At 39.8% G+C, this 26866-nt stretch overlaps 1 protein-coding gene across 1 annotated transcript; it reads left to right on the forward strand.

Moving 5' to 3' along the window:
* Window positions 1-4700: 4700 nt before the first annotated feature.
* LOC149298953 (PWWP domain-containing protein 2B-like) lies at window positions 4701-9663 on the forward strand. The gene is made up of 2 exons (XM_089486976.1): window positions 4701-4843; window positions 8055-9663. Exons 1-2 carry the CDS (start codon window positions 4701-4703, stop codon window positions 9661-9663), a joined length of 1752 nt encoding a protein of 583 aa, XP_089343102.1.
* The last annotated feature ends 17203 nt before the right edge of the window (window positions 9664-26866 follow it).

Below are 26866 nucleotides of genomic sequence, written 5' to 3' on the forward strand. Positions count from 1 at the left end.
TGAATGTGAAAAAGCAAAAAAAAAAAAACACGGCAGCCTTGCGGGAGTGCGCGGGATTACCGGGACACATAGGTATATTGTGTGACTACCCGCTCCCACCCCCAACACACAGAATAGCGACAGCACTCGTGGGATCCTCTACAGCAGACCCCTGGCAAGAAAGCACTGCCACTGAAATCAATGGGAGCACTTTCTTCACAGGGGTATTAGACCCTCTGGACATCTTACACGTGCAAGAGATGGAGCTGACTGGTGGAAAGTATACTGTGCATGTACACTGGTTATCAAGAGATGCATTTGGAAGAATGATCCTCCCACAAGTGGAGGGACACCATGCAAATGCATAGAGGGGATAAATGTTAATTTAAGGTCCATATGATGGCTAGAGTGTCCCTTCACAATAACCCACTTACAAACTAACAGTTTAGTTAAAAGACCCCTCATAGGAGATAATAAGGAAATGTATTTTTTGTTTCATTGCTCTGTCTTTAGACAATTTAGTACCGCTATTAATGTATTCTCAATGCCACTCCCAAAAAAACACTTTTTTTCCATTAAATTACTTCCTGCAAGAATGAAAAGCAGAATAGTCAGATTTCATAACTCTTATATTGAGTCATCAGAAATATGTAACAGGTCATACTACCATTGCAACATTTTATTGACCTCTTGCAACTAGAACTTCCTTTGAACAAAATGTACCCTTTCCTTACGTCCTCGCAGTGATTACTTCCTGGTGCCCTAACTACAGCTCATCCAGGACATATTATCAGTTCCTGCCTGCCTTAAAGTAACTTGCAATTGCAATATAAAGGCTGATCATTCCCTTTAGGCTGATCATTACTTTTAAGCACTATTTAGTGTATGTAATATAGTGATATCTACTAAATCAATAAAGAGCTTAGAAAACTACTTAGTATATATATATTTTTACACTTTAGTTTATTGCAATAATTTGCTTTGTATATCAATAATACAACAAATATGAGACATATCTAAAATGTTTGTATGACAAATTAATATACTGTATATAAATATAACTAAATTATACTACATTCTAATATGTATTTTTTTAAAAACACCCCTGTCTATGTTTATGTATATTATTATTTGTCTTTGTGCTACAAATACTGTTTTAGATACTTCGTTGTAAGCGGGCAGCTTCAATGTGGCCCTGTATGATTTTTAGGGCCCTCGTCTGTTTTGTTCTTTTAAAGAAAAAAAAACAACACAAAAATCAGTGTAATAGTATTTGATCTCTCTCATATTTGTGAATCATACATCGCATTCAATTGAATTGTATGATATCACTCAATATATAGTATACTATACAATAAATGCTAAATGAAAAAACTATAACTTACAAGAAATAGTACATGCATGCTGAAACACACCCAGAAGACATGTTATGCCTACTACAACTTCTTGCATAATAGTATCAATAATTGGTATCCTATGTTAATGCATACATATGTATTTAGGCAGGAGTCATATTTATTAAAGTGCACTCTCTCATACTGAAAGAAAAATAATACACTGCATATTACATGTTGTCATGGTGCATTACTACTCATAAACACTGATGTATTCTGGGCTAGGCCAACTAGGCCTAGGGTGGCACGACCAATGGGGGCAGCATGAGGGAGGAAAAGAGAGGTGTGTGGCACAGTGAAAAAGGGGACAAATGGACTCTGGGGGCAAAGATGGCGGAGGGGGCAACATAGGGGTGGCCCACATAGGGCGTCTGAACACCGGAAGCCAGCCCTGATCATGACTTGCAAATCCATTTTAGATCACTCCCATGAACAACTATGTGATTTGCTATGCAATCTACAAAGTATTCTGCTCTTCCGCTGCCCTGCGCGTGGGGTGTGAGGACACACGGAGTCACATTAGGGTCAGAAGGAGGGAAGACCGCAGTGAGTCAGACAGTGCCCTCCTAATCTGTAGTGTCAGCGTGGCAAGTACTTTTGTTTTCTTGTGGGTTTTTTTGGTGTTAAAATGGTGTGGTGGTGGTGGGGTCCAAGCAAATGCTTGCCCAGGGTCTAATCAATATGAAAGGCAGCCCTGATTATTTTAAATACAAAAAATGATAATGTCATTAGCTGAGTGGAGCAACTATTAAAACCATGTCTCTGCCTATTAGGTTAAAATTGCCTGGAGTGCAATTTGGTCTATTGTAAAGACTCAGAAGCTATATGCCTATCATGCATATTCAGCATGTTTAAATTCCCTCTCTGTATTAGCCTCTACCACTTCAGTGAGAAACAGTGTGACAGAGCGTGTGTGAGGGTGAGTGACAGTAAATATTATTTCTGCATAAAAAAGCCTTCTCAATTTCATCCAAACAGAAATAAATTTGTTGTCCGAAAACAAATAGCGAGAGGTCTGTGCCAACAGCAGCACAGATGTCCACCTCATTCACACTGCAATTTGGCTAGAGGGCGACCTGTGGGGGAATACCTAAGTCTGGGTAAAAGAGTCCATGGAGTTGATAATTTGAGACAATTGCATTGTAAAAGTAATGCTGGCTCTAGGCTCAGTTCAGGCCACTATGTTTGTAAAGGTAGGACTCAGTGGCTAATGTGGCATTATGTGACACTGTGTTAGTAGTGTGCCCTACAGACAGGCTCAGGCCACATGCAAGGTTAGCGAGCACGTGTCTGCATGTGTGTTAGAGTAAGTGTGTGTTTATATATGTGCATGAATTATGATGGGAGAGGCAGGACTTGACATGCCCCATGAGCAAAAAGGTGTCAGCCCTCCCTTTTGCAGAACCCTCGCCCGATGAGTTCAAACTAGGTATCTACAACATGGCTGGAGCTAAAGATAAATTATCTTTCATTGAGGGGGTATAAAATAAGCCTTCCTTAAAAAAAGCCAAATTATAGTTTTTAATGGAGCTCTTCTAAAAAAACCCCAGTTGCCTAGATCCCTGTAAATGGGAAAATCCATACATTAAAAAAACACTTATTATTTACATGGATATGATGTTCACTTCTGCGGTATTAAAAATAAATACTACTGCATAGCTCTCTAGTGTCCTTCTTCATGACCTAAATTTGCCCATTTTACTTTTTCTCAAAATAACGTGCATCGAAACAGCAGAAAATGAGTTTGTAAATGATGTCACTAGATTAGATTATTCTACTAAAGGCCCTCCTCAATTATGTACATTTCATGGTTATATTCAAGTGAGTAGCTGTGAGAGAGGGAAGAGCATGGGCTTAAGGCTGAGGATGCTTTGAAACCAAAAGGTGTGGTTTAGAGAGCCAATCTTTGGTCCATCCGGGCACTCGTCTCGAAGGTCTCCCATTGAAGGGATTCATTGCTGATTGGTACTGGTAAGCTCACTTGACCACATTTTGGACCCTTCGCTACTCTTTTTAGTTTTTCCTCACCAGTCTGGCCTATAGCTGGTGGGCAAGGATTTTTTTATAATGCCAGCCGGGGTCTCGGGCCAGCTTTGATTTTTTTCTTGCACATTTGTTGAGGTTTTTCAATGAAATAGCTACAGTAGAGAACGGTCCCTTTAGATTCTGCTTTTTGATGGGGGTATGGTTTTTGCCCACCACTTCTGTTTGAAGACTTTAGTGGTTCTCTTCTTTCAAAGGCCCAAGAAGATCTGTTTCCCAGCCCAGAAATGGGTTGGAACCTAATTCCTACTGAGGCTTTACTTTCATTTTGGAGCACTGTTACTCAATTATGGTAAGCATGACACCTTGTGAGAGAGGGAATAACCTGCAAGCTTCTAGGACCTCCAAACTGGCCACCATCACCAATTTAAGACTTCAGTGGTCACCTTTCTATTCGGGGATCAAGAAGTTCAGTCCTGCAGGACTCCTATCTGTAGAGGAAATGAAGGGGTTGTATATCCTTCTGGGGATTCTTATGATTATGCCCCAAGATGGGTGAAACATGCCAGGCTATTGTCATCATTTTGCTTGAGGACTGATCTGTAAGTGACTTCCATGCAGATTCATAATTTGAACCTCAGTTGAATAAATATTAAGTTTCACATAAATATTCAGCCTCATGAAAAACATTTTTGCACTTTTTTGAATCCTTTATATCCCTCTTATTCACTGTGCCTCCAACTACTGTTCCTAAAAACTCACTCACTAACCTATAAAGGTTAGGAGATGTATGTTCCGTTAAGTAGGTGGTTATTTTTTATAGTTTATTTTTATTTTATATTTATCCAACAAAAAATCACAATACATGAAATAAAAAAAAATAAGATTAGAGCAAACATGTGCAGCAACTGTAATCTTTATTACAAAAGTGCATTCATTCCCCTATTGGATGATTTCCTTCGGTCCCGTGCTTTGAAGTCCTAATGATCTCCCTCCCCCCCACTTGAGCACACTCGCTTTGGAGACAGATCAGGTCTCTTTGTCTAACTGTCGGATAATCATCACAGTCGTCACACGGAGCTAAATGATATGTTACATGATACGGGATTCCCTATTGTGACGTCACAATAGCCCCCACTGGGCGAGAGTGACGTCACAAAAGCCGAGGGGAAGAGCTAGCGCGTAAGCGAAGAGGCGGGGGAGTTGCGGCGTGACATCATCATGGCTGTCCCAAATCAGCAGCTACAGCCGCGGCGCTGGTAGAGCCGGAGGTCAGACCGGAGAGGGGGCGCTGTGCGGTGCACGCAGGCCCCTTAAAGGGACTCACGGAGGGCCGTTGCGAGCATGGAGGCCGCGGCCGGGCAGGAGCTGCAGGTCGGCTCGTCGGTGCCGGTCCTGGTGGAACAAATAGTGAACGATACGCTGCTGGTGACCCTGACTTGCGGGGAAAGGACCTTCACCGGGATACTTCTGGACTGCAGCAAGAAGTAAGGGGGGAGGGCAGCTGCTCAGGCGACACAACAGGCTCCGCTTCACCTGGGATACACCTCTTGGGACATGTCCGGGTTTCTTTTTCCTTAATTGTGAACTTTTCGTCCTAGCTATAGAATGCCTGAGGAACGTGCGGCCAGAGCTGCAGCAACTTTCTTCCAGCCTCCTTCCTTCATGCACTCCACGCGTTAGGTTTCCTTGGTTGCGTGTTGAAGCGCTGTATTGTAGTCCTGCAGACCCGCATTTGTTGTAATTGCCCCTCTGTGTGATTGCAGTGGGCTGTTGGTACATTTTAGCAAACTTTGGCAGCATGGGATGCATTAAATTGCCTCAATGTGCGATGATCCACATGGATACCGTTTCATTATACATTAATATAAGTGACCCACTGCTACTTATTCTCTAGCCGTTATAAGGCATTATAACAAACACGATTTGAGTGTGCTCCTGCTTGAGCACAGGTGGTGTGGTGATCACTTATGGACATATTTTTGCAGTGATCATTATATTACCTTTTGCCACTTACATATACAAGCCTTTTGTATTAAACCAATAGTGATGAGGCCTCTGCTCTCATGTGCCTGGATCTGTTACATATTGTAACATCATATCAGTCTCACCTACTTTTGTTTTTAAACATTTCCATGTCACGAGACAATCTTATCAAAATAAAAGTGGTTTTGTGTGCGTTCCATGGGTAACTGCAGAGATTTTTGCTTAGCCGGCTGCCATTATTACTGATAGTGACTTCTAGTGAGTAAAGGTGGTAAATTAGATTTTAACGTGTGATGCACTTTGATATTTGCCCTGATTATGGATTATTAGTTTAATTATTTATTAGCTTGAAAACATCTCATTATTTTGCTTTATTAAGGATCAGCCCAGCAAGCTTTCCAGCGAGATGGTCTCCTGCTTTTTCACACCGTTGAGTCTTGTTGCACGCTTACAACTCACCATTGAGTGACAATGCTGACTTGTGACGTACATCATTCCTTTGCAATCTATCAGAAACAAATTACTTTTCAAGCACAAAATCTGGACAGTTAAATAAAATATGTATTACTTTCATATCATGATCCATTTTTGGAGACCCCGTGTCTTTTTGTGTATGCAGCAGCCCCTCGAGTAAACCATAAGCCATGAACACTAAGAATAATAGGGTCTAGGAGAAAAGGCAAGCGGAGGTTACCGTTTTAACTCATTCAATACCAAATATTTGATACATTTGACTAACTACACCTGATTTCAGGTTGGAAACATGGGTTTCTCTCGTTGAACTACAAAGGTGATCTGGTCATGGAGGAGCAAGGCAGCTGCTAAGGCCTTGGATATAATCAGCTTTAATGGATATAAGCCTTCTGTAGAGAGGTGGGGGATGGGAAGTGCAGGCTGCTCCCAAATTATCTGCTGTCCTGTTTACCCCTTGGTGTGCACTATAAAAATGTGACTAGATGGAGCCCACCCTTAATACAGTGATATTTCTCATAGATCTGCTGCTGTCAGGAAGTCTCATTGAGTGCCAGTAGAATGCCATCGAGGCATTTAAATAGTTAATACCATTAAAATAAAGCAAGATGTGTAGATCCTGACTTGGTTATTGTTCTCGTTGCCACATAACGTATTAATGTGGCAATGAACATCATCAAAAATCATGGATTCAGAGAGGTAAAGATGGTCTGGGGAAATGTCCCAGCGTTCCAATTTAGTCATAGAGATAAAGTGAGTAGAAATACCGTGCACACTCCAAAATAAGATTAATTAAATATTATAATTATTTATCTTTCCGACGTTTCATCCATGCAAGGCCTTCGTCAGGGCAAAACGGAATTCTACACTCATTGACAACTGATTTGCCCCCCAAACTAGTTTGGTTCTCGTTAAGCTTCTTCAGTGGTCAGTCAATTACCGTTACTGTCCTGATTGGAAATACACGGTATTTTCACATGATCCACGTTGGGACTCTTAAGTAGTGGAAATGGGGAGAAATAATTAAAAGCATGCAGTTTATAATTCTCAAAATGTGGTTTCTGACCCCAGCAGGAAATGCAATATTTCTTGTTTCATCACCCCTGTTTTTTGGGGGTGTTTTTTTCTTTTTTTTTTTTGTTTTTGTATGTCTTTAATTCCGCTCCCTGTAGTGAGTGTGCTGTCTCATTATACCAAGGCGAGCTAGAATCAATCATACTCTCCAGAGAGAATAATAGGAGACACTGTGAATTGTCCCACCATCCCCCATATTCATGTACAGTGTGCTGGGGAATTGTGTATGTATGTGTGTATATATATATAATATACTTTATTAGTTACTGCATTAAAATTGGATATTTTTCTTGCAAAATGTTGACATGCGCAGTTATCATGTTTATAAACAGCACTTCAATTTAGCTTGAGGATTTGTATGAGGTGGCCATGCTGATTAAAACCAGTTTAAACAAGGAAGGACTTGGCTGAAACTGTTCTTAAAAAGGGCACAAAAACAGTTTGTTTTTTATTTCTTATTATAGCTTTTGCTCTGTAAGGTGTGAGAAAGTGGCCTCCAGTAACCTTACCTTCATAGATTTATTTCTGGTTTTCCTTATTAATGTATTTAGCTGCATTTGAATTGCATTTTTTTTTGTATCTTGTAGATACAATTGGTAATGACCAAACTGGTATTTTTTTGTAATTTCTAATGATAAAATAAGATTTTTGCTTTTATACATTTAAGACATTAGTGGCTTTGTGTTACAAAGGCTCATTGTATTTAGTGATTTTTCCAGATTTGTTAGATTTCAGTAACAGACTATATTTTGGATGTTGTGTTAAAGGGGGACTCAGTTCTTTAGTGTTTGTTCACTGTGGCCCAGCATAAGGTGGTTTTCCCTCTCAACCCAGTTAAGATTGCCCTTCGTGTAGTTCGGTGAAGGTCGTTACTCGAATGCCGTTTGTCTACTGGTGGTTCTCAATGCATTGTTAAGGTGGAAAAAGTGTATATATACCTGCAGAATACATTTATCCATCCCTACCATAGGAATCATATGAACTTTCTATGAAAATACAGTAAGACTCTAAAGGGGGAGAAAAAAAAGGTCATGTAGCAAAAGATCCCAGAGAATTATGTATGTTTCTCTTCAATCTTTAAATGCATATTCATCAAATACAATTACTATTATATTTCTTTGTGTTTGATCTTTGTTTAAATATAATATTTTTTCTTTACTCTACTAGATCAGGATTGTTCTGTGTGCCCCCCAAGTCGATTCCAAATTATGAAGATTCGCCAAGCAATGGTTCCTCTAATGTTGTATCTGAAAATACCAACCCAAGACTTCTGTCTGAAACTCCCCTTCAAGATGGTGGCCTCCCTATGGCGAGTAACACTGACCAGGTTCCCCCTTTGATTCCTCCACCAGGAGTTGCTCCTTGTTACCCCCCTTACTTTGAAGGGGCCCCTTTTCCCCCTCCATTGTGGCTGAGGCACTCACACAATCAATGGGTTCCCCAGCCACCACCAAGGACTATTAAACGGACTAAAAGGAGAACATCAAGAAACAAGGATCCAGGGAGGCTTATAATGAGTACCATAAGACTAAGACCACGGCAAGTTCTTTGTGAAAAATGCAAGAACACATTGAATGCTGAAGAGACCGATGGAGAGAAACAAAATCCTAGAAGTAGCAGAAAGCCTAATGATGAACTAAATAAAACTGAGTCAGAATCGGAAGACAGAAAGTCTGGGAAAGAGAAGAGAGAGGATCAGACATCCTCAAAAGACTTGGTGCCCAGAAGTCCAGTTATAAAAATATCTTATAGTACACCTCAAGGTAAAGGGGAAGTGGTTAAAATTCCATCCCGTGTACATGGTTCTGTGGAACCATTTTGCCCAGATCAGACTTCACAAAACGGAAGCAGGGACCAAGAAACTTCAAGAGAATGTGATAAGTATCAGACTCCAAAGCGCTCAACGGACAAATCATCTGACAGCCATTTGTCATCCATTCCAAAGCTAAAGTTAACAAAGCCCTTGTATTCCGGTACAGCTGCACCACCACCCAAAATCAGACTTAAACCTCAACGAGTAAGCAGCAGAAAAAGTAACTCAATTTATAAATCTGAGCTAATTGAAATAGACATTCTCCAGAACAGCAGGGAGTCTGATTCCTCTGGTTTTTATATGGATGACTCCTCTGAAAAAAGACTCCGTGATGTTTCTCAGGGAAGCTCAGGTGAAGATGAGGATTTTAAAGGTTTTCCACACAATAAAGAAGCATCTAATTTAAATTTGCTTGTAAATTACCGGAAAAGAAAAGCAGACTCATCCAGTGCATCCTTGTGTAGCAATGACAGCATGGATGAATCAAAATCTTGTTTGGAACTGAATTCCATGGAATTTTGTGATATTTTGCCTGGTGATGATCTTTCTGTTTCATCATCATCCAAAGATGAACGTAAAACTGTTCCACGACTGACTGTTAGGCTGCACGCTAAAAGCGTTACCAACTGTGTTACTGTTGAGGGAAAGACTATTTCAGTAGGAGATATTGTATGGGGCAAGGTCCATGGCTTTCCTTGGTGGCCCGCACGCATTATAAGCATTCATGTGAACCAGGGAGAGGATGGTGAACCGCCTTGGCAAGAAGCAACAGTTTCATGGTTTGGTTCGCCAACAACATCCAGTTTGTCCGTTTCAAAGCTCTCCTCGTTTTCGGAATTTTTCAAACTAAGATTTAATCGGAAGAAGAAAGGCATGTATCGTAAAGCTATTGCAGAAGCAGCAAAGGCTACTAAGCACCTTACGCCAGAAATTAGGGAGCTACTAATGCAGTGTGAAACGTAACGGTCACAGAGCAGGTGAGTACATTTTTTTTTTATTTATTTTTTTTAATACATACCAATCTAAGACTAGTTTCATTGTCTTCATTAACTTGCCACTACAGTACAATCTTTATGATGTACTATTAAATGGTAAATATTTGACATTGTTGGCTTCTTTATAAAGTTTTTAAACACCTCCTCCACAACTTATGACCGTTATGTTTCGATGAACCCATCACAAGTTGAAAATAGAATAAAGTTGTATAAAGTGGAATGTGAATATAACGGTTAAAAAAAGTCTTCCAACATTGCTTATGTCATCCAGGCTTTCTTGTTATGGCATCACTATCTCACTGTCGCAATACCCAAGTCAAACCATCGTAAAGCAAGGAGCATCTGTATACGAGTCTCAAACTTAAGATAATAAAGCCTCTCCATGCGTTGGCTTTAATGAGGGACTAATGGAGTATATGTAATGTTTTTATTTTATTAAAATTAGTAAATGGTGTAAAAAAACAAAACAAAAAAAAATCAAATTACTAAATATTTAAGACCAGTAAAATCATGACAGATTTTATTGTAATCATCTTAAACTGCACATGCACAAGTCATCAGGGATTCATGAGATTAATTATATGGTGACTCAAATACCAATCATTTCCTGTCGCTTATTGTCTCTTCTACTGAAGGGTCATAGAATAATGTTTACTTTGGCCACATCATTTCTGTTAATGTTCCATGAGTATTACACAATGAGCTCATTACTTTAGCACTAAGTTGTGTTGAAGTCCATAGAGCTGTTCACCAATGTCTCGGAGATGCTGTTCCACACACGCTACCGAATTTAACATTTGTGTCACAGTACCTTCAGATACCCAATTCCCTCTCGGTGCCTTTCGTAGGAATATTGTGTTTTAATCAAGTAACAAATTTGCCTTATACAGTACTGAGTGTTTTTGTAAGCCTTCTTTCTAAAAATAGACAAGGTCATAGTTTATCGTTTAATAAAAATGTGAAGTGATAGAACAGAAGAAATATCTAATCATTTGATGGGACCGCCCATTTCCTTCAAAACGGCATCAATTGTTCTAGGTACACTTACACACATTTTTAAAGGAACTTGGCAGGTAGGTTGTTCCATGCATCATGGATAACTAACCACAGTTTCTCTGTGGTTTTAGGAAGCTTTCTTCATGTAGTCCCAGACAGACTTGATGATGTTGGGATTGGGGCTCTGTGGGGGCCGCACCATCACTTCTAGGACTCCTTGTTCATCTATATGCTGAGGATAGTTCTTAAATGGTCAATAACTTTCTGTGTGTTTTGGGTAATTGCCATGCTGCAGATGAATTTGGGACCAGTCAGGTGGTGACTGATGACCTCCCTTATAATGTTGCATAATTCATAATTATCTGTCTGTACTTCTCGGCAGTGAGGAGACCACTAATTCTGACCAAACCCCCAACTCCATTTGTAGAAATGCAGCCCCCTCCAGGCTTTTGGTGATTAAATTGCTTCCTGCCACAGCCAAATATTTGAAATTATGGTTCAGAGCACTTGCTGACATTTTTCTGCACCCCAATTCCTGTGTTTTTGTGAATACTTGACTTGGCCTTTTTCCCCACGTCTGAGGTATGGCTCTTTGGCTGCAGGTCTTCTATGAAGACCATTTCTGCCCACATTTCTCAGGACTGTAGATACGCCAGAGTGTATTGACTTGACATTAAACTTTCTTTAGCAACCTTACCTTGTTAGTGAGTTTGGCTGTTCCTCACGCAGTTTTATGTTATAGTTATTGATTATGTTTCAACCTACATATTAAATTGATCATTACCACCTGTTTGGTATATTTGTTTAATCATACACTTAACTATATGCCTACTTTGTGCATATATCCCTGACTTAGTGCAAGCGTACCTCGAAGAAGATTTTTCTTCAATTCACCCACGTTTTGCATTTTGTTAAATGATAAACTATTAACATGTCTATTTTTGAAAGCATTCCTACTCTACAGCATTTTTCCACACATGCATACAACTTTTGCGTGGTACATTAGACAAATGTACCACTTAAAAATGTATTTTTGGCCCAGGCCCTTTTTATCTGTTCAACTGTAGGTCCCCTGTGGTCAGACCTTGGATATCTTTAAGGGACACTCCAGCCATTATATGCGCTTTACTGCATATGATAGCTGTGTGGTCCATTTTTAGCAAATGTGTGGAGGGATTCTGCAGAATTCTGCAAATGCGTTTGCCCGTTTCCTCACCTTCCAGCTAAATGCCCTGCAGGAGATGCGTTCGGCCGAATGCATCTCCCTACACGTGATGTACTTGCCTCCAGTCAGCTCCAGCTCTGGCTCTGAAGGCTGCATGCAAGCGTCTGTTTAGACCCCAGTTTGCATGTGTAAAGTCTTCCCACCGATTTTAAGGGGAGCACTTTCCTGCCACTGATTGACAGCTTTTACAGCCAGTCAGTCGCAAGAAATGGCAGATTATGGAGGAAAAGGAAATGGGCTATCTAACAGCTTTGGGCCGTGTGTTAACACTGTCCTCCAGGGGTAGCAAGGCAGATGAACAAGTGTACCCTCCCCACGTAATGCTACGATGAAGGGCAACCATACAAATAAGTGCTTACTCTGTCTGTGTTATTCAATGGTGATCCGATCAGGCAACCCTTTATATTGTATTCAGGGGGATCTTTTACTTGGGGTCTGTTTTAAACCCCCTCCCCCCAAAAAAAATGTTATGGACCCTACTACCTGGAGAATGGTAGTGTGATATATTCTGGGTATATGGAAGTGGGACATTGAATTTTATATAAACACTTCCTTATATGATATAGGGCATAGTAGGCCTGTGTTTGCTATTCAATGATTATAGAGTTGTTTTTTTTTTCTTTTTTCTGATAAGTAGAATGGCTATAAAATCATACAGATGTTGTTGTACACAAACTACATGTGTAGTGGATACATGCCTATGGACACCTGCATCTGGAAGCTTCCTTTCTTTTTCTATGGTCAGATGAGATGTCATAATTGAATAGTAGTGCATTAAGAAAAAGCACACATTTTTACTTATTTTTATTTTCTTGTTGCTTATTTAGGTCATAAACATAGTATTGCATCTAATATGAAAATGTGAAAACATTCAGATCAAGAAATTACCACTTTAAGCCATATTTTTTAACTATGGTTATGTTAGTTTTAAGAAAAGGAAAATACTATCTAGTTTCGTTTTCCAAATGCTAACTTGTACCTTCAAGATTAAAGAACGTCGATTCTTTAAGCAGTTTCATGGTTGGATAGCTTGGGCTATAAAATGTTTTCCTTGATGATTTTTTTGTTTTTTAGTATATTAACACATTGGAACACTTAACTATAAATGTATTTCTCTATCATGTTTTATCTCTGTATCACAGAATATCTCCAAGCCTTCCTTTCTATTTGCATACTCAAGGACGTTCCAATGACTACTAAGCTAATTGAGGCTGCGTTCCACTAAGAGCACATACACAGTGAGTTAATTTAACGTGAACCCATACGTCACATGGCACACAGAATAATGCAAATGTTATGTTCTGTGAATCTTTGGTGTCTATTCCACTAAAGGGAGTGTTGTCTGGAGAGTTGTGGATTTGACTTTTTTTTTTTTTTAACAATTGTCAAGGTCTAACCATAGACATCTGCTGCTGCAGGAAGCACTTGCCCGTTCCTGCATAATATCTACTCTATTGGCCCGATTATAGGCCGCACAAGTGGGGGCCTGTAATCGGGGTTTAGCATTTTTACCTTGTCCAGGGTGTCTGGAAGGCTGGATCAGAAGACTGCAGAGCGTTTTCTGTAGTGTAACCTGGCGACACGAGCAAAAACTTTACTTCTGCCCTGATTTTTGATTCTCAACGTTTGATGTAGATGAGGCAGACTGGTGCAGGAAGTGACGGTCACGTCTGCCGCATCTACATCAACGTTGAAAAGGTTTAGGTAAAGAGGGTGGGAGCCTCCTACCATACATTAAATGTAAGGGGGGGGGGATTCTTTAAAATAGCGGCAAACTATAAGGGTGCGGCCTATATGCCAGCCAATACGGTATTTAAAGTGACAATGTTATGTCCCTTTCAGCCATAGTAAAGAAGAATGCATATTACACAAATGCTGCTTTTGACTGGTTCTTTCCTGCCACTCTTCTTGAAGTACTTCCATTAAAATCAATAGGAACGTTTTCCACACTTGAGCAAGAGGGTCTGAATAGACTCCGCCTACAGTGTTCGATGAGCTGGTGCTGACAGGTGGTATATCGCATACATGGAAATGTGTTCAGCCGTATGCATCTCCTGCATGGAAATTAGCGGGGAAAAGGGCAAATGTGCATGGGGACTAGCCCCCCCCCCCCATGTCAGACTGCCCCCATGTGTACTGTACCAGTATGGACATTTAAACAGACCTCTCAGCTATGATCATTAAAGTGCATATGATGGCTGCAATGTCCCTTTAAAATCAGTGGGATTTCTACAGTCTCCTCACCCATTGAATTATGCAGGGCCAGTCCAGCCTTTTGTGCTGAAAACACATGCCAATGTTGGCCCTTCATAATGAATAGTGACGTGAGGAGTTTGAAACCACAAGTCTCCCTTTATTGAGTAGACCCCTGTATCTAAAGTACTGTCAATACACAGCACTGGTTGTTGAAGGTACTGAACAAATATCTGAGCCATGCAATGTCACAAAAAGTGCTACAATACATTGAGATAGTCTTGCTTTAAAGCTTGACCTGATCACACCATAACATTTTATATCTGCTGCTCCTTTCCTGTTCTTTACTAGGGATGTAGGGACTAGAATGGTGAGAAAATACACAGAATACTCAGTGAGGGAAACATTTTGCTGTGAGTAGGTGGAACTGAATGGCTCTTCTGTACCCCACACTCAGGGGTCTTCATGGGTGATCCAGAGACGTTGATGATTGGTTGAGCTAGCCTTTGTAAAGATGGGTGAGGAGAGAACATCAGGATCGGAAATTGGTTAAATAATGCTGGTTTTGTCCCTAGCTGCTGTTTCCTTTAAAACATTTATAACCTTCTGGATGAGTGTGCTAATTGCCAAACTAAAAGCACAGCATTATGTTAATATTTTTAGTTATACTTACAGTGACTGTTGTCCTTTAACTCCTTCCACCACTTATGACCTACAGTATACCTAGTGGACTTAAATCCATTTAGGCAGCTAAAAAGATGTTTTGCAGTGAGCTACCTCACACTTAAGGCAGTCCATGGGAACCATTGTCAAGCCCCTTGCAACTGACATCTCGGGATGTTACATGTATGTGCAAGAATTTACATTAAAAGCCCAGGCTCTGATCACGAGGGACATAAAGGCTGACTGTGCAGTGACCGATGCATCTTCTTAAACTCTAAATGGGTAGCTTAAAAAAAAATCACCTAAAGGCCGGGATCAGTGCATGAATCAAGCAGCCTAATATGATAGTTCGCTACCATGCCATTTAAAAGAAAAAAAGGATAATGTGTTTGCATGTTCCCAACTGATCTGAAGTTAAGATGAGTGGGATGGTCTAATGTGATCATGCATGGGGATCAAACAGTTTGTCCTCCTTGTCAAATCCCCACTAAACAATAACAAAAGAAAAATGCACCATTTGTATATATGTATATGTGCATTTTCTTTAATTACTAAGAAAAGGGGGTCTTTGTGAACCTCGTTTCCCATCATGTTGAGCCTGTAGTCTACAAAAGCAGTACATTTTAAATGCCTTTATTCGAAAATTTAGTGCTACTGTTTGCACAAGAAGAAACATTCACTTCTCTTATTTTGGGTTGGGAAAATTGAAAGCGATTTGATCTGAAAAGGTCTGATGTGTACTGAGTCCAGAGATTTGCAATAATTAAGGCAGAAAATAACAAAATTATACAGTAACTGTTTTAAAATGTATGACACAGATTTTTATTTTTTTTTGTGTGTTCACTTTTCATTTTTCTCTTGGTGACTCTACCCTTTTAAATAAATGTGATGCTTCACGGTCAGGTCTGTAAAGAATTAATAGTAGAGTGCCTGAATTCACTCCTTTTCACACCACACTTATGCCTGCAAGGCTCTGCTCATACTTACACGGCTAGGGCTTATATTTCTTTGCTCTGTAACCTAACACCGGTGAACCTGTCTGAATACTTTTATGTAGTACGTAATGAAACATGTCCATGTGTTATACCGTGTTAGATGTCTGACAGCCTCTTAGTGTTCAGTGAGTAGAGATCATGTATGTGCTATGGTTATAAGTCTTTTACAAATGATAGAAGGGAGTTTTCATTGAAATTCAGTTATGATACCAGTCTGTGTAGGCTGATGTGATGTATTCAAAGGATAGTTTTAAAGTTGTTGTGTTAACTTTAAAGTAACAATATATGTTTGCCACTGAAATCCAGGGTGTGTGTTTTGTTTTTTCTTTTTTCTTCTGTGTGCAAGAAGGTTGTTTAACCCCTTAATTCCATGTACGGGCTCAAAATGCATTGTTTTCAATGGGTTTAGGGACCGCCCATTGTCCTTAAGGGGTTAAATAAAAGATCTATCCAGATATTTGGGTTATTAAATTCATGTTCTAGCATTGATTTATCATATTTCCTTCTCCTGAATTGTATCAATGGGTCAGTGGAGTTTATCTTTGATCAGCTTAAACTGATATAAAATGAAATCAAGTACTTATCTGCATAGCAGCGTGGTCCCTCGAATTCCAATGTTGTCCTCCCTAAATGTATGAGAATGTATGTTAAAGTAAGCAAAGTTAGACATTCTTTTTGCAGAGCTTCCTGTCCCTTTAACTGTTGTCTTGTTGATTTTAATGTTTTTTTTTCTCTGAATTCAGTCAGCCTGTATTTGCAAATGATTGTTGTAATCTCAGAACCAAGGATATTAAGATTATCTAAATTCAGATTATATTACTCTTGAAGGACACAGTGCCTTGATTTCCCCAAGGCAGCCAATATAATACCAGTTTCCTGGAAATCTTGGTTTTATGATATAAGTGCACGCTGCATGAGACCACTTTCCATCTAGCAATCAATAAATTATTATAAGTGGATCAATACATGGGTTTTGTAGGTATGGGTGTGCTCTAGTGGATGGGAGAAGGTTTTAGTAGGTATCAACATGTGTTTCCGAATTTTATACGGTCTGAAGGGCTCGTCACCAAGGCTCAGTTGGATCTGTTCACAACCAGAGGTGGCAATTGGTTGGAAATGATCGTCTTCTGGAAACTACTAATCTAGGTTCAGACACGAGACACTCCAGTGGCGTCTCCAGCTTTCCTATTTGGGGGGGGGGGGCACATGGAGGGACAGGGACCAAAGTGTGGGGGGGCAATTATAAAACTCTACATATACACTATTTTTTTATATATAATATACTATGAGTAGTAGAAGCATTATAAAACACTCATCCACATCTACCAGAAATACCATGGTGCTGCCACAACCACAAGGAATTCTGGTATGCGAATGAAAATAAGGTCAACAATGATCACCTTTACCCACCATAACTTTTGTTGTTGTTATATATATATAACATTACACACGTTAGACATGCAATTGTTAACTACATAATATCTTTTTGAAGTAAAGACCGTGACTGAAATATGACTTCAAAATTACAGCTCAGCAGCATATCGCTAACAAAATATATGGCATTATCTAAGTTGTTTCAGTATGTCGATGATCAAAGAAGCACAACTAGAAGATTATCACCTAAATAAAACCTTGAAAATGGAGGAAAACTTTCCTCCATTCCAGTCAAACACCATAATTTCAATATTACATTAGCTTCTGGCCTGTCCACTTTCATTTAACATATTTTTACCCTACGGTAAAGGGTTACCTATAAAAGATGTAAGACCTCAGCTGCTTTTAAAAAGGAACAAGCACCTGCATGTTCCAGATTAGGACTCCTAATTATGTTTGTTCTTAATATTGATTGCGGCCTTGCAGAATCCCAAGTGGTTCTCCTGTCGTCAATCACTTAATGGTGACTGCGCTCTGGCCCTTCACCCCAACACTCTATCTCTTTAGCACTGCATATTAATTGTTTGGAGTGGGACAGAGTGAATAATACCTGTTTAATGCTTAGAGTACAGCATGCTTCAAGTGTACTGATTCCTAACACTCTTTTGTTATTGTTCAACAAGAAAATAAATATTGCTCTGTTCAGTATGTCAATGTATTGGATGGCACAGCAGCTTGTTCAGCAGGCTTCGGTAATGTTGACATGGCTTGCATTGAGAGTTTACGCACCCGATGCTTGTCAAAACCCCTGCTTCCTGAAGAGAAACACCACTTCTTTTACTTGAAACTATTAAAAATAAATGCATTTTAGTATTATTGTCCAATTCCTAGCAGTATTATTTGTTGTGGGCCAGAACTCGGTTTCCAGGTGCACGTGTGAGACCCAGCCACTGGGTCAGGTTCTCGGTGTCCTCCATAAGACAGCATGGGCATGACTCTGCTACAGTTAGGCTTTAGTGTTTACTGTGATGTCACCAAATCAAATGTCAAGTTGATCCAGACAGATGAAATGACAGGAGGACTGAATTATTATTGTTTTTTTTGTTCTTTCTTTTATTAAGAAAAGTACCATATTGACCTGAATGTTCACAAACCTAATGTGTATTGTATTATGAGAACATTACAAAGTTTGCACCACCAGATCTTTGTTTCCAAATATAAGTTTTTAGCCACAGATTAAGGAAGCTCATAGAAATATGTTAATTTTAAATAACATATTTAAATTACAGTGCTTCTTTTTGTTAACAGTGATTATGTTCATATGTTTAATAGTGAGTTTGAAACAAAACTGAAGTATATTTCCATGCTTGTATCAAACCTACTTCTATCTGCTGTAATTATTCTAATTATTCATCTGTTGGAGACCACAGACTAACTTTTTTTTTTTTTTCTCTTCCCCCCCCCCCCCCATGATAAAAGGATTAGAACACAGCTGTTCTCCTAAAGTTACATGATGCCTGTAAACATCCTGACTGTCTTCCCTGGAGACTCTTGCGGTGGATACACTAGTGACGGCAAGATGAGTTGTCTTGTCATCTGTGAAAGATGGCCGTCACCTGGACCACAGTTTGGAGTCTGTGCTTCAGAGCTGAATTCAAGGACATCTGCCCAAACTAAAATATGCTCTGTTTTTTTACATTGTGACAGAAGGAACTTTTTGAAACAAAATTAAATGTTATTTATTACTAAAAAAAACTATACTTTTTTCTTTAAAAAATAAAATAAATCTGCTACTGGTTTTAAGTTTACATGTATGAGACTAAAGCTGCAACTAAGAGCTATTGGTGGATAAACTGCAATTAACGTGTCATCATAATCACCAACTTCCAGTTTTTTTTTTTAAAGAAAACTTTTAAATCATACCTCTATGGTTATTTTCACTCCACATGTTTTCTTTTAGAAATCTGTCATATGTAACACATTCTAGGAAATTGTTTAATTTGTTTTGTATTTTTGAAATGGAAAAATAATGCTGCTTATTGCCTATTAAAATACCAAAAAACAAAGTCTCTTAATCAGTATTAGTACAGAAATGTTAAAGCCTAAGGGTACATACAACAAAGAAAGCAATACAAGGAGCTAAGTGACAAAGGAGCATATCACCCAAACACTGTCCGCTTCTTTTAAGGCTTCGGTACTTCTGTAGCAGTCTGTATGTATATGCTTGTTTTGTTGTTCATTCTTTTCTGCTGGACAAAGTAAAACTGTATACTTTGTGACTTTTTAGCACTATCAGCATTTTTGTTTACTGACGCACCAGTGTTGCTTGCACACAGTTAATGTTAACGGCTCTTTGATTTATGTATTTAGCGTACACTTGCTTTATAGTTGTATATTTTCCCACAAAGCCATGTGGACCAATTGCCAAATATCAGTCAGCTTTCTTTTACGTAAAAAATAAATAAATTAAAGGGATAGTAATGTTTCACAAGAGTTAGAGTTCTATCCCAAGCTGTACATTTTCTGTATTTGAGTTGTGTTGTAGGAATAAGTCAACTTTCAGAAGCAAAGCTCTGGAATATGATGAGATATCGGTGCTCTGCTTCACTTAGACCTGGAGAGACCACGAGCGTGAGAGAGAATGGTAAGCAGTAGGGCCTGCTGGTGGGGCTTTTGCCCTTGCCTAAGGCTGACACTGCCAGTAACATCCAGACTTAATTTTTAACACTTAAAATTTCTCAACAGGTAAAAACAAAGGGAACAACGCTAGCTCACAGCTGAAATATTAATGATGTGTTATTTAAATATTCCTGGGACTTTAACTTTTTTGTGGGAGTTTTCACCCAGCTTGCCTGCCACTGCCAAAATGCCCGTAGTGGTCTACAGAAGGCATGTGACCTCTGGCCATTAAAGTTTTGGTGGGTACACTGAAGACCTTTAAACTGTGGAATGATTGCTTTCGCTGTTATGATGCTGCCGGCAGCACAAGGATACAGCAATGGTGATATCTTTGTTACAGATCTTATTTATATAGATCCTTTATGAGAGAATGTGGCAGGACCTCTTTATGTGGCTAGTCACCTATACACTGAATCAAATTTTACTAAGGGGATGGTAGATAAATGGAACATCCTCCCATCAGAAGTAGAGGCTAACATAGTAAGGGAATTTAAACATGCATGGGATAGGCATAAAGCTATCCTACATAGGACAAGATCAAGGACTGACGAAAAATGAGTAGATCAGATCAACCGAAGGGACACCTGACTATCACTGGGATAGGGGCAAAGTTATAAGAAAAAAATATCTAATAGTGGCTGCATGACAATCTTGCTTGCAACACCCTTTAAGTTGATCCCTTTGTTACTGTAAGATCAATGTTTCGTTTCTTACTGGATTGAAAAAAAGTAAATTAATCTACAGATATACCCGATTACCTAATATTTGGACGCTAGACCTATGTGAAAAGTTGGTTATGTGTCAAGCGTTTCACAAGGTAATATAAATGATTAAGAGACACAAGCAAAACTACAAGGAAAGAAAGTATCACTCATTAAGAGCATAGTACAAGCCAAATCTGCAATCTAAACAAAAAGTACAGGGGATATGTACTTTTATCCTCTCAGTGGCCAACAAATAGCAGAATGCATACATAAACTTATGCTCTCTAGAAACCTTTGCTGGTGGTGTGGGTTGACCCGGGGAACAAATTTGGACCAACCCACTCGCGCGGGAAGAATTGTGGGGTCACGTAAAGCGATGTTATGTGACTCCGCAGTGAAAGCATGTCCCTTCAGACACTGCAAGCAGCTATAATAAAAATCTCTAGGCAAGGTAAAAATTTTAAATGTGGCAGAGTGAGGGGATGTGTGATCCAGTGAGTATGTGTTAGTGCGTGTTAGAAGGGGCGGGTTGGCCTGGGGGCAGGGAAGGTGAGGGAACGTAATAGTGAGTATTGTGTAGGTATACATATGTTAGTGTATATGTGTGTGTTAGCATGAATGTGTGCATGTAAATATACGCGCCAGTGCGTGTGTTGATTATGGGGCCACTTGGCTTTACCTGTCACCTGGGCCAGCTGTGTTTTAGTGAGAGTTATGTCTGTTAGAGTGAAGTTTATCACACTCAACAATATTTATAACACGTGTCAACATTCTCTGTTATAGAGAATATTGATATATGTATATAAATTAAGTTCAGGGTGCTAAACGATTATAGTGTTTTAGAAAATGATTATACAGAGTTTTACTGTAATTCTTCAATGATGCTATGGTACAAATGTGCTATTTTTACTTCTCAATATGAAAAGCAATCTAAATTTTCAGTTTTTGTATAAGCCACTATTCTGATATATTAATAATTAACAGAAGTCCAAATGAAATGTTATAACAATGACGCATTGTCGGCTGTGACATTGTGGTACAGAGCACATGCAATAGAATGTGATTGTAACAAAGAAGCACTATGTTTGTAGACGAGGAAGCCAATAACACTTTGGAATGTTTGGAAGTTTTCATTTTATGCAATGAAACTAAGGTGGTATCGTCAACAAATTTAGACTCGAGTAGATGAAATTCTTATATCCTACTGTAAACAGGGGTTTCTGGATAATGTCTAGCCAGGACAAAATGTTTGAATTAATTAATAGGAAAGCCTGTTTACCTGCTTCTTTCTACATGTATTTTTGGGAAGGAAAATGATTGTGTACACACTACTGGAAATACAAGCTGGTGACTACACTCCAACATTCCCCAAGGCACACAGGACCATGTCTATAAAGCTGGCCAACTAATAACAGTAACACACAGTAGGCTAAATATGTTTATCAATATGTGAAATGCTTAATTTATTTAATTGACTTTCTGTTTCTTTGAATAAAAACAATGAGTTGCTGATAGAACTTAAAGGGATAATTACCGTATCTGCTCGATTATAAGACGACCCTGATTATAAGACGACCCCCCAAAATCTAAATATTAATTTAGGAAAAAAACAAAAAGCCTGAATATAAGACTACCCTATAGGAAAAAAGTTTTACTAGTAAATATTAATTCATGTAAACAATTTTTTCATATTTAATAAAAGCTATGATTGAGAAATATATATATATTTTTATTTCCTTTTATTTGCCAACCTGCCCTCCCCAGTTATGCACATCTGCCCCCAGGGTTGCCACTCTGCCCCAAGAAATGCCTTATACCCCCTATTTGCCACTCTGCCCCATGGTGTGCCTTTTAACCCCCTATATGCCAGAGTGGCATATAGGGGGTTAAAAGGCATTTCTGGAGGTATATATATATATAACTGCTAACAGCAATCACACTCCTATCAAGCCAAGGCAGCCAGTACATGCTGGAACCTGGGGATGATAGGAGTGTGAGTACAGCCTCCCTATGCCATGCTACCACTACCACCCCCCTTACACATCCATGCTATCACACACACACTCATTCACAAACATTTAAATACTCATTCATTCCATTAATCACACATACTTCACACATTAATCACAAAAACCCTACCCCACCCCCTTACCTGAACTGCAGATCTCTCACTCGAAGACTTCTGCAGGGGCCCGGCTGTGCGAGCAACTTCTCTGGCCCCACCCCCAGAGGAAGGAGGGGGGAGGCAGAATTATGTGACACTCTGCTACTTTCCTGTTCTCCTGCTGCTAGAAGAGACGCTGCTCGTGACCAAAGCACTGGTAAGCACCTTGGCCCCAGCGGACATTTTTTTTAGGTCTGTTTAGAAGACGACCTCGATTATAAGACGAGGGGTATTTTTCAGAGCAGTTGAAAAAAACCTCGTCTTATAATCGAGCAAATACGGTACATCTCAGGAACATTGTTAGAAAATGGGAATGGCTGCCCAATGTTTCAAACTGTTGATACATACTAACTGCTCTTTTGAGTTGTCTTTTTAAAAAAAATGTAAAAAAACTTTTTAGCTACCTTTATATTTAAAGATAAACTCCATAATATGCATTTTGATGCATATGATAGCTGAGTGGTCCCCCTTACAAAGCATGAAGGGATTCTCGTTTCCCCGCACCCTAGCTATTTGGTTTGCAGGAGATGTATTCTGCCGAACACATCTCCTGGTGGGTATGGGTGCGGTAGGTGTACACTGTACCCAGGTGCCCTGTAACCCAGGCACTTAACAAGATAATACAATGCATTACGTGATCCTGTAGTTGTTGTTTCTTAAGGTAGGATTACTGCAAGGCGAGTGAGCGTGTGTATGGATGAATGAATTAATATATGTGTTAGAGATTGTGTATTGGTGTATGCTGTTATAAGCATGAATGGTTGTTAGCAAATGTTGTTAGAGAGCAAGTGTGTAAGCAGAGGCTTATTTACCTTAGTTGTCAACAGGGCTGTGCCCTGGAATATAATGTAATATCCCCATGCCCATTGTGTTAAAGCTGCAGAGCCTCACTGTATTAGACCTCCTGTCTCCTGCAAACCATTCACCATTTTAGCAGCTGTCCTCTGAACTCTCTCCAATGTGCCAATATTCTTCTGGCGATGAGGTCTGCAGAACTGTACACAATACTCTAGGTGAGGTCTGACCAGAGATCTTTTAAGTGGCAGAACCACCTTCCATCTTCCTGTTACTAATGCCTCTAGCAAAACAACTCAGCAACCTGCTATCCCAAATATGTTAATAAGGGACAGAATAAAATTTTTAGCAGGAGAAAATGGGCTGACTAGATCTTCCAAATGTTCTTATCTGTACTAAAATTATGTTTATATCCATGCGCATTTAGGAGCCAGCCTGCCTTCTCCGGCCTACATTCTACAGAGCTAGTAGTTGCCCATTATCAGCCAATTGAAATGGTTTGACAATGCATGTGCAGCCTTTCCAAAGGCGCATTGTGGAAGAGCAACAGAAATTAAAATGCAAACTCAAATTGCAAAAGTAAGCAGGAACCAAAATGTTCTGCTAAAAAAAAATGACAGCTAGTTGACTAAACTACCGGATCAATATGAAAACAAATCAACCAGCTATGGTCTTATTCCTCTCTATAAAGAACAAAAAGAAAAAAGTAATGCAATTCCAGTCCTCCCAAAGATTGCAATAGAACATAAATATAAAACAATGATTCATTTTATCTTTAATAGGGACCAATATATCTGTTTTTTTGTTTCATTTTCCCACTGCAATTTATGGGAGGATTGCTATTCAATTCAACTGATTTAGCTCTGGCACTAAATCAAGACCCACACACTCAATTGCTCAAGAGATTAACCTTTCATATTCCAAGCACTAGCTGAGACTTAGTGTAGGGTACAAACAGAACTCAGTTTATTGAAGACAGCACAGATATTTATACATAGGACATGACAGGATTAGGGGTATAATCTCATCAACCACCAGAGAGCCCGGCGCCGCCATACAGTTCTATGGCCAGCAAGTGTCACTATTTCGGGGTGATCCCGAGGGAGTGGCGTCAATCTCGGGGTATCAATGGAGAGCTCAGGGTCCGAAGATGTTATGATCCAAAAAGTGACGTGATCTGATGTCATGACCCTGAGCAACAGCATCAGAAACTTCCTCAGGAACAGTCAGCGCAGTAGCTGGGAGTTCCATAGCCGTGGCTGGGTAAACCCCGGTCCTAAGGATTGTAATTAAACCAGGGTTCCCAAATGAGCTCCCTCTCTGTAACCACCACTGAGTGTTGCCCAGCACAAGCTTAATGTAACCTCAAAAAGAGCGACGTGGTAAGACAAAGGGTGGCCATAGAGATGCAGTTCCCATCCCCGTGGTTCCATGAATTTGCATGCTAGGTCCCGGTCAAGCGCATCAAGGGTTTCCTGGCTTGTAGAGCCCCCATAGCTGGCTAGTTCTTGGGAGTCTGGTTAGGGCAGGCCAGTTGGGGTTTCCTGTTCACCCTGTGCCCCCCCCAATGAGCACAGGGTTGCTTGAACATAAGAGGGGACTGGGCAGGCAGGTAAGGAGTCTCCCCAGGAATTTACCAGTGCCCCCTTCCAAACTCAAACATACTCCCGTGTGTCCTCATCCTCAGGAGGTTACCATGATAAGGTGTCATCAGGGAGTTCTTAATATTGATATTACCAGCACTTACAACATGGCCAGGCTGTAAGATTACCACTATACTAATCAAATGATGGTGTTTAGGTGCTAATGGGCAAAATATTGCCCCTCAAAGTTCCTTTATAGTGTAATTCCGGTATTGCTATCTGGCTTTAGTGTTGCAACAATAGCCGAGGCAGCTTTTGTTTTTTGGCGTACTAAGTGAAAAAACCTTTGAGGATTATATCTAATAAACATAATGAAAAAAAAATACTTTAAGTGGTCTCTTCGACCCAGGCGGGCCCTAAGTAACTGCTTAGCCTTCCTAATATGGTAGAGCCACTTACATACTGAACACGTTTTTGACCAAATGAAGAAAACCATTTTTAGTACTGCTGAATGCTCACACTTTTATTATTATTTGTATGGATTTATATCCTCATATTCAGTGCTGTACAATGGGTAAAAAGAGCATAATAAGTAATGGATCACATAATAATTTAGATGTACAGAGACATGTAAATTTAGAGAGAAATGTAAGGAGGACATAGCTCAATCAAGCTGACAATCTAGAATCTTTTTCCAGAAATAATTGTTTAATCTAAATGTTGCTTCATTCATATTTTTTCCCAAAAGCACTTAAATGTCATGTAACACAAAAAGCCACCAGTTGTGGCAATAGTGACTGAGAAACAGGGCCTGGCTGGGCCGGGGGGCAGGAGGGCAATTGCCCCCCAGGCTGCCGTAAATGTTAATAAAATGGCCGGCTGGTGTGGCCGCACAGCCACCATGGTCGTCTTTAATGGGGGACAAAAGCCTGTATTAACCATGATCGCACCACTTCTCCAGGACAAGCAGGAAACCAGCGGAGTCACGTGACTTTACGTCATGTCACATGACTCCGCTTCGTTCCTGTTTTCCCAGGCGGTACAAGAGATGAACGCAGAGGGATGCAGCAGCTTCTTCAGAAGTCTGCGAGTGGCACAGAGGGATCTGCAGTTAAGGTAAGGGGGTGGGGGAGGTGGTATGAATGAGTATGTGTGATTGAGGATATGTAAGTGATTAGTATCTGTAAATGAGGAAATGAATATTGTGGTGTTTAAACCAAATATAAAAATATATCTCACAAAGGTTCGTCTACATTAAAAGGTATTTATTATAAGGTAACAACACAGCAAACACATTTATCTCATATACACGCATAGCCAAACCCCACAGGACAACAACCCCCTTTTTATCTCTCTCTCTATATACATATAACAATTCCCTTCAACACAATTTGATCTCACCCAATGTTAAGCCTCCAGATCCGATAATAGCTCACTGCCGGGAGCTCACTCTCACCACATCCACCATGGAGGAAAAGGAAAAAGAACTGAAGGAGTCCATGTGTGGTATTATATTATATACCCTTCATTTGACATCACGTCCTGTTTCATCACTTCCTTTAGTGAACTGTGGGAGGGAAGGATTCTAAGAATGCCCACCTTTACCTATTCCCTTTGTTTATGGGGACAAGACAAGTTACCACAAATATATGAATGAGTGAATGAATGTGAATAATGAATGAATGAATGAATGAATATCTGTCTGATTGCATGGATGTGTAAGTGGGGGGAAAGCATTGCACAGGGAGGCTGTTTGAGGATACCACAGGCAGGCTGTTTGGTTGCAAAGGTGGGAAGTCC

The sequence above is a fragment of the Sceloporus occidentalis genome, unplaced genomic scaffold, assembly GCF_023333645.1.
Source record: "Sceloporus occidentalis isolate IW3139 unplaced genomic scaffold, rSceOcc1.0.p SCAF_30, whole genome shotgun sequence".
Lineage (NCBI taxonomy): Eukaryota > Metazoa > Chordata > Lepidosauria > Squamata > Phrynosomatidae > Sceloporus > Sceloporus occidentalis.

Bases quoted from the DNA above. Each gene is read 5' to 3' on its own strand.
- LOC149298953 (XM_089486976.1), top strand. From the start codon at position 4,701: ATGGAGGCCGCGGCCGGGCAGGAGCTGCAGGTCGGCTCGTCGGTGCCG. The intron at 4,844-8,054 runs GTAAGGGGGGAG...TTACTCTACTAG, and splicing joins CTTCTGGACTGCAGCAAGAA to ATCAGGATTGTTCTGTGTGC.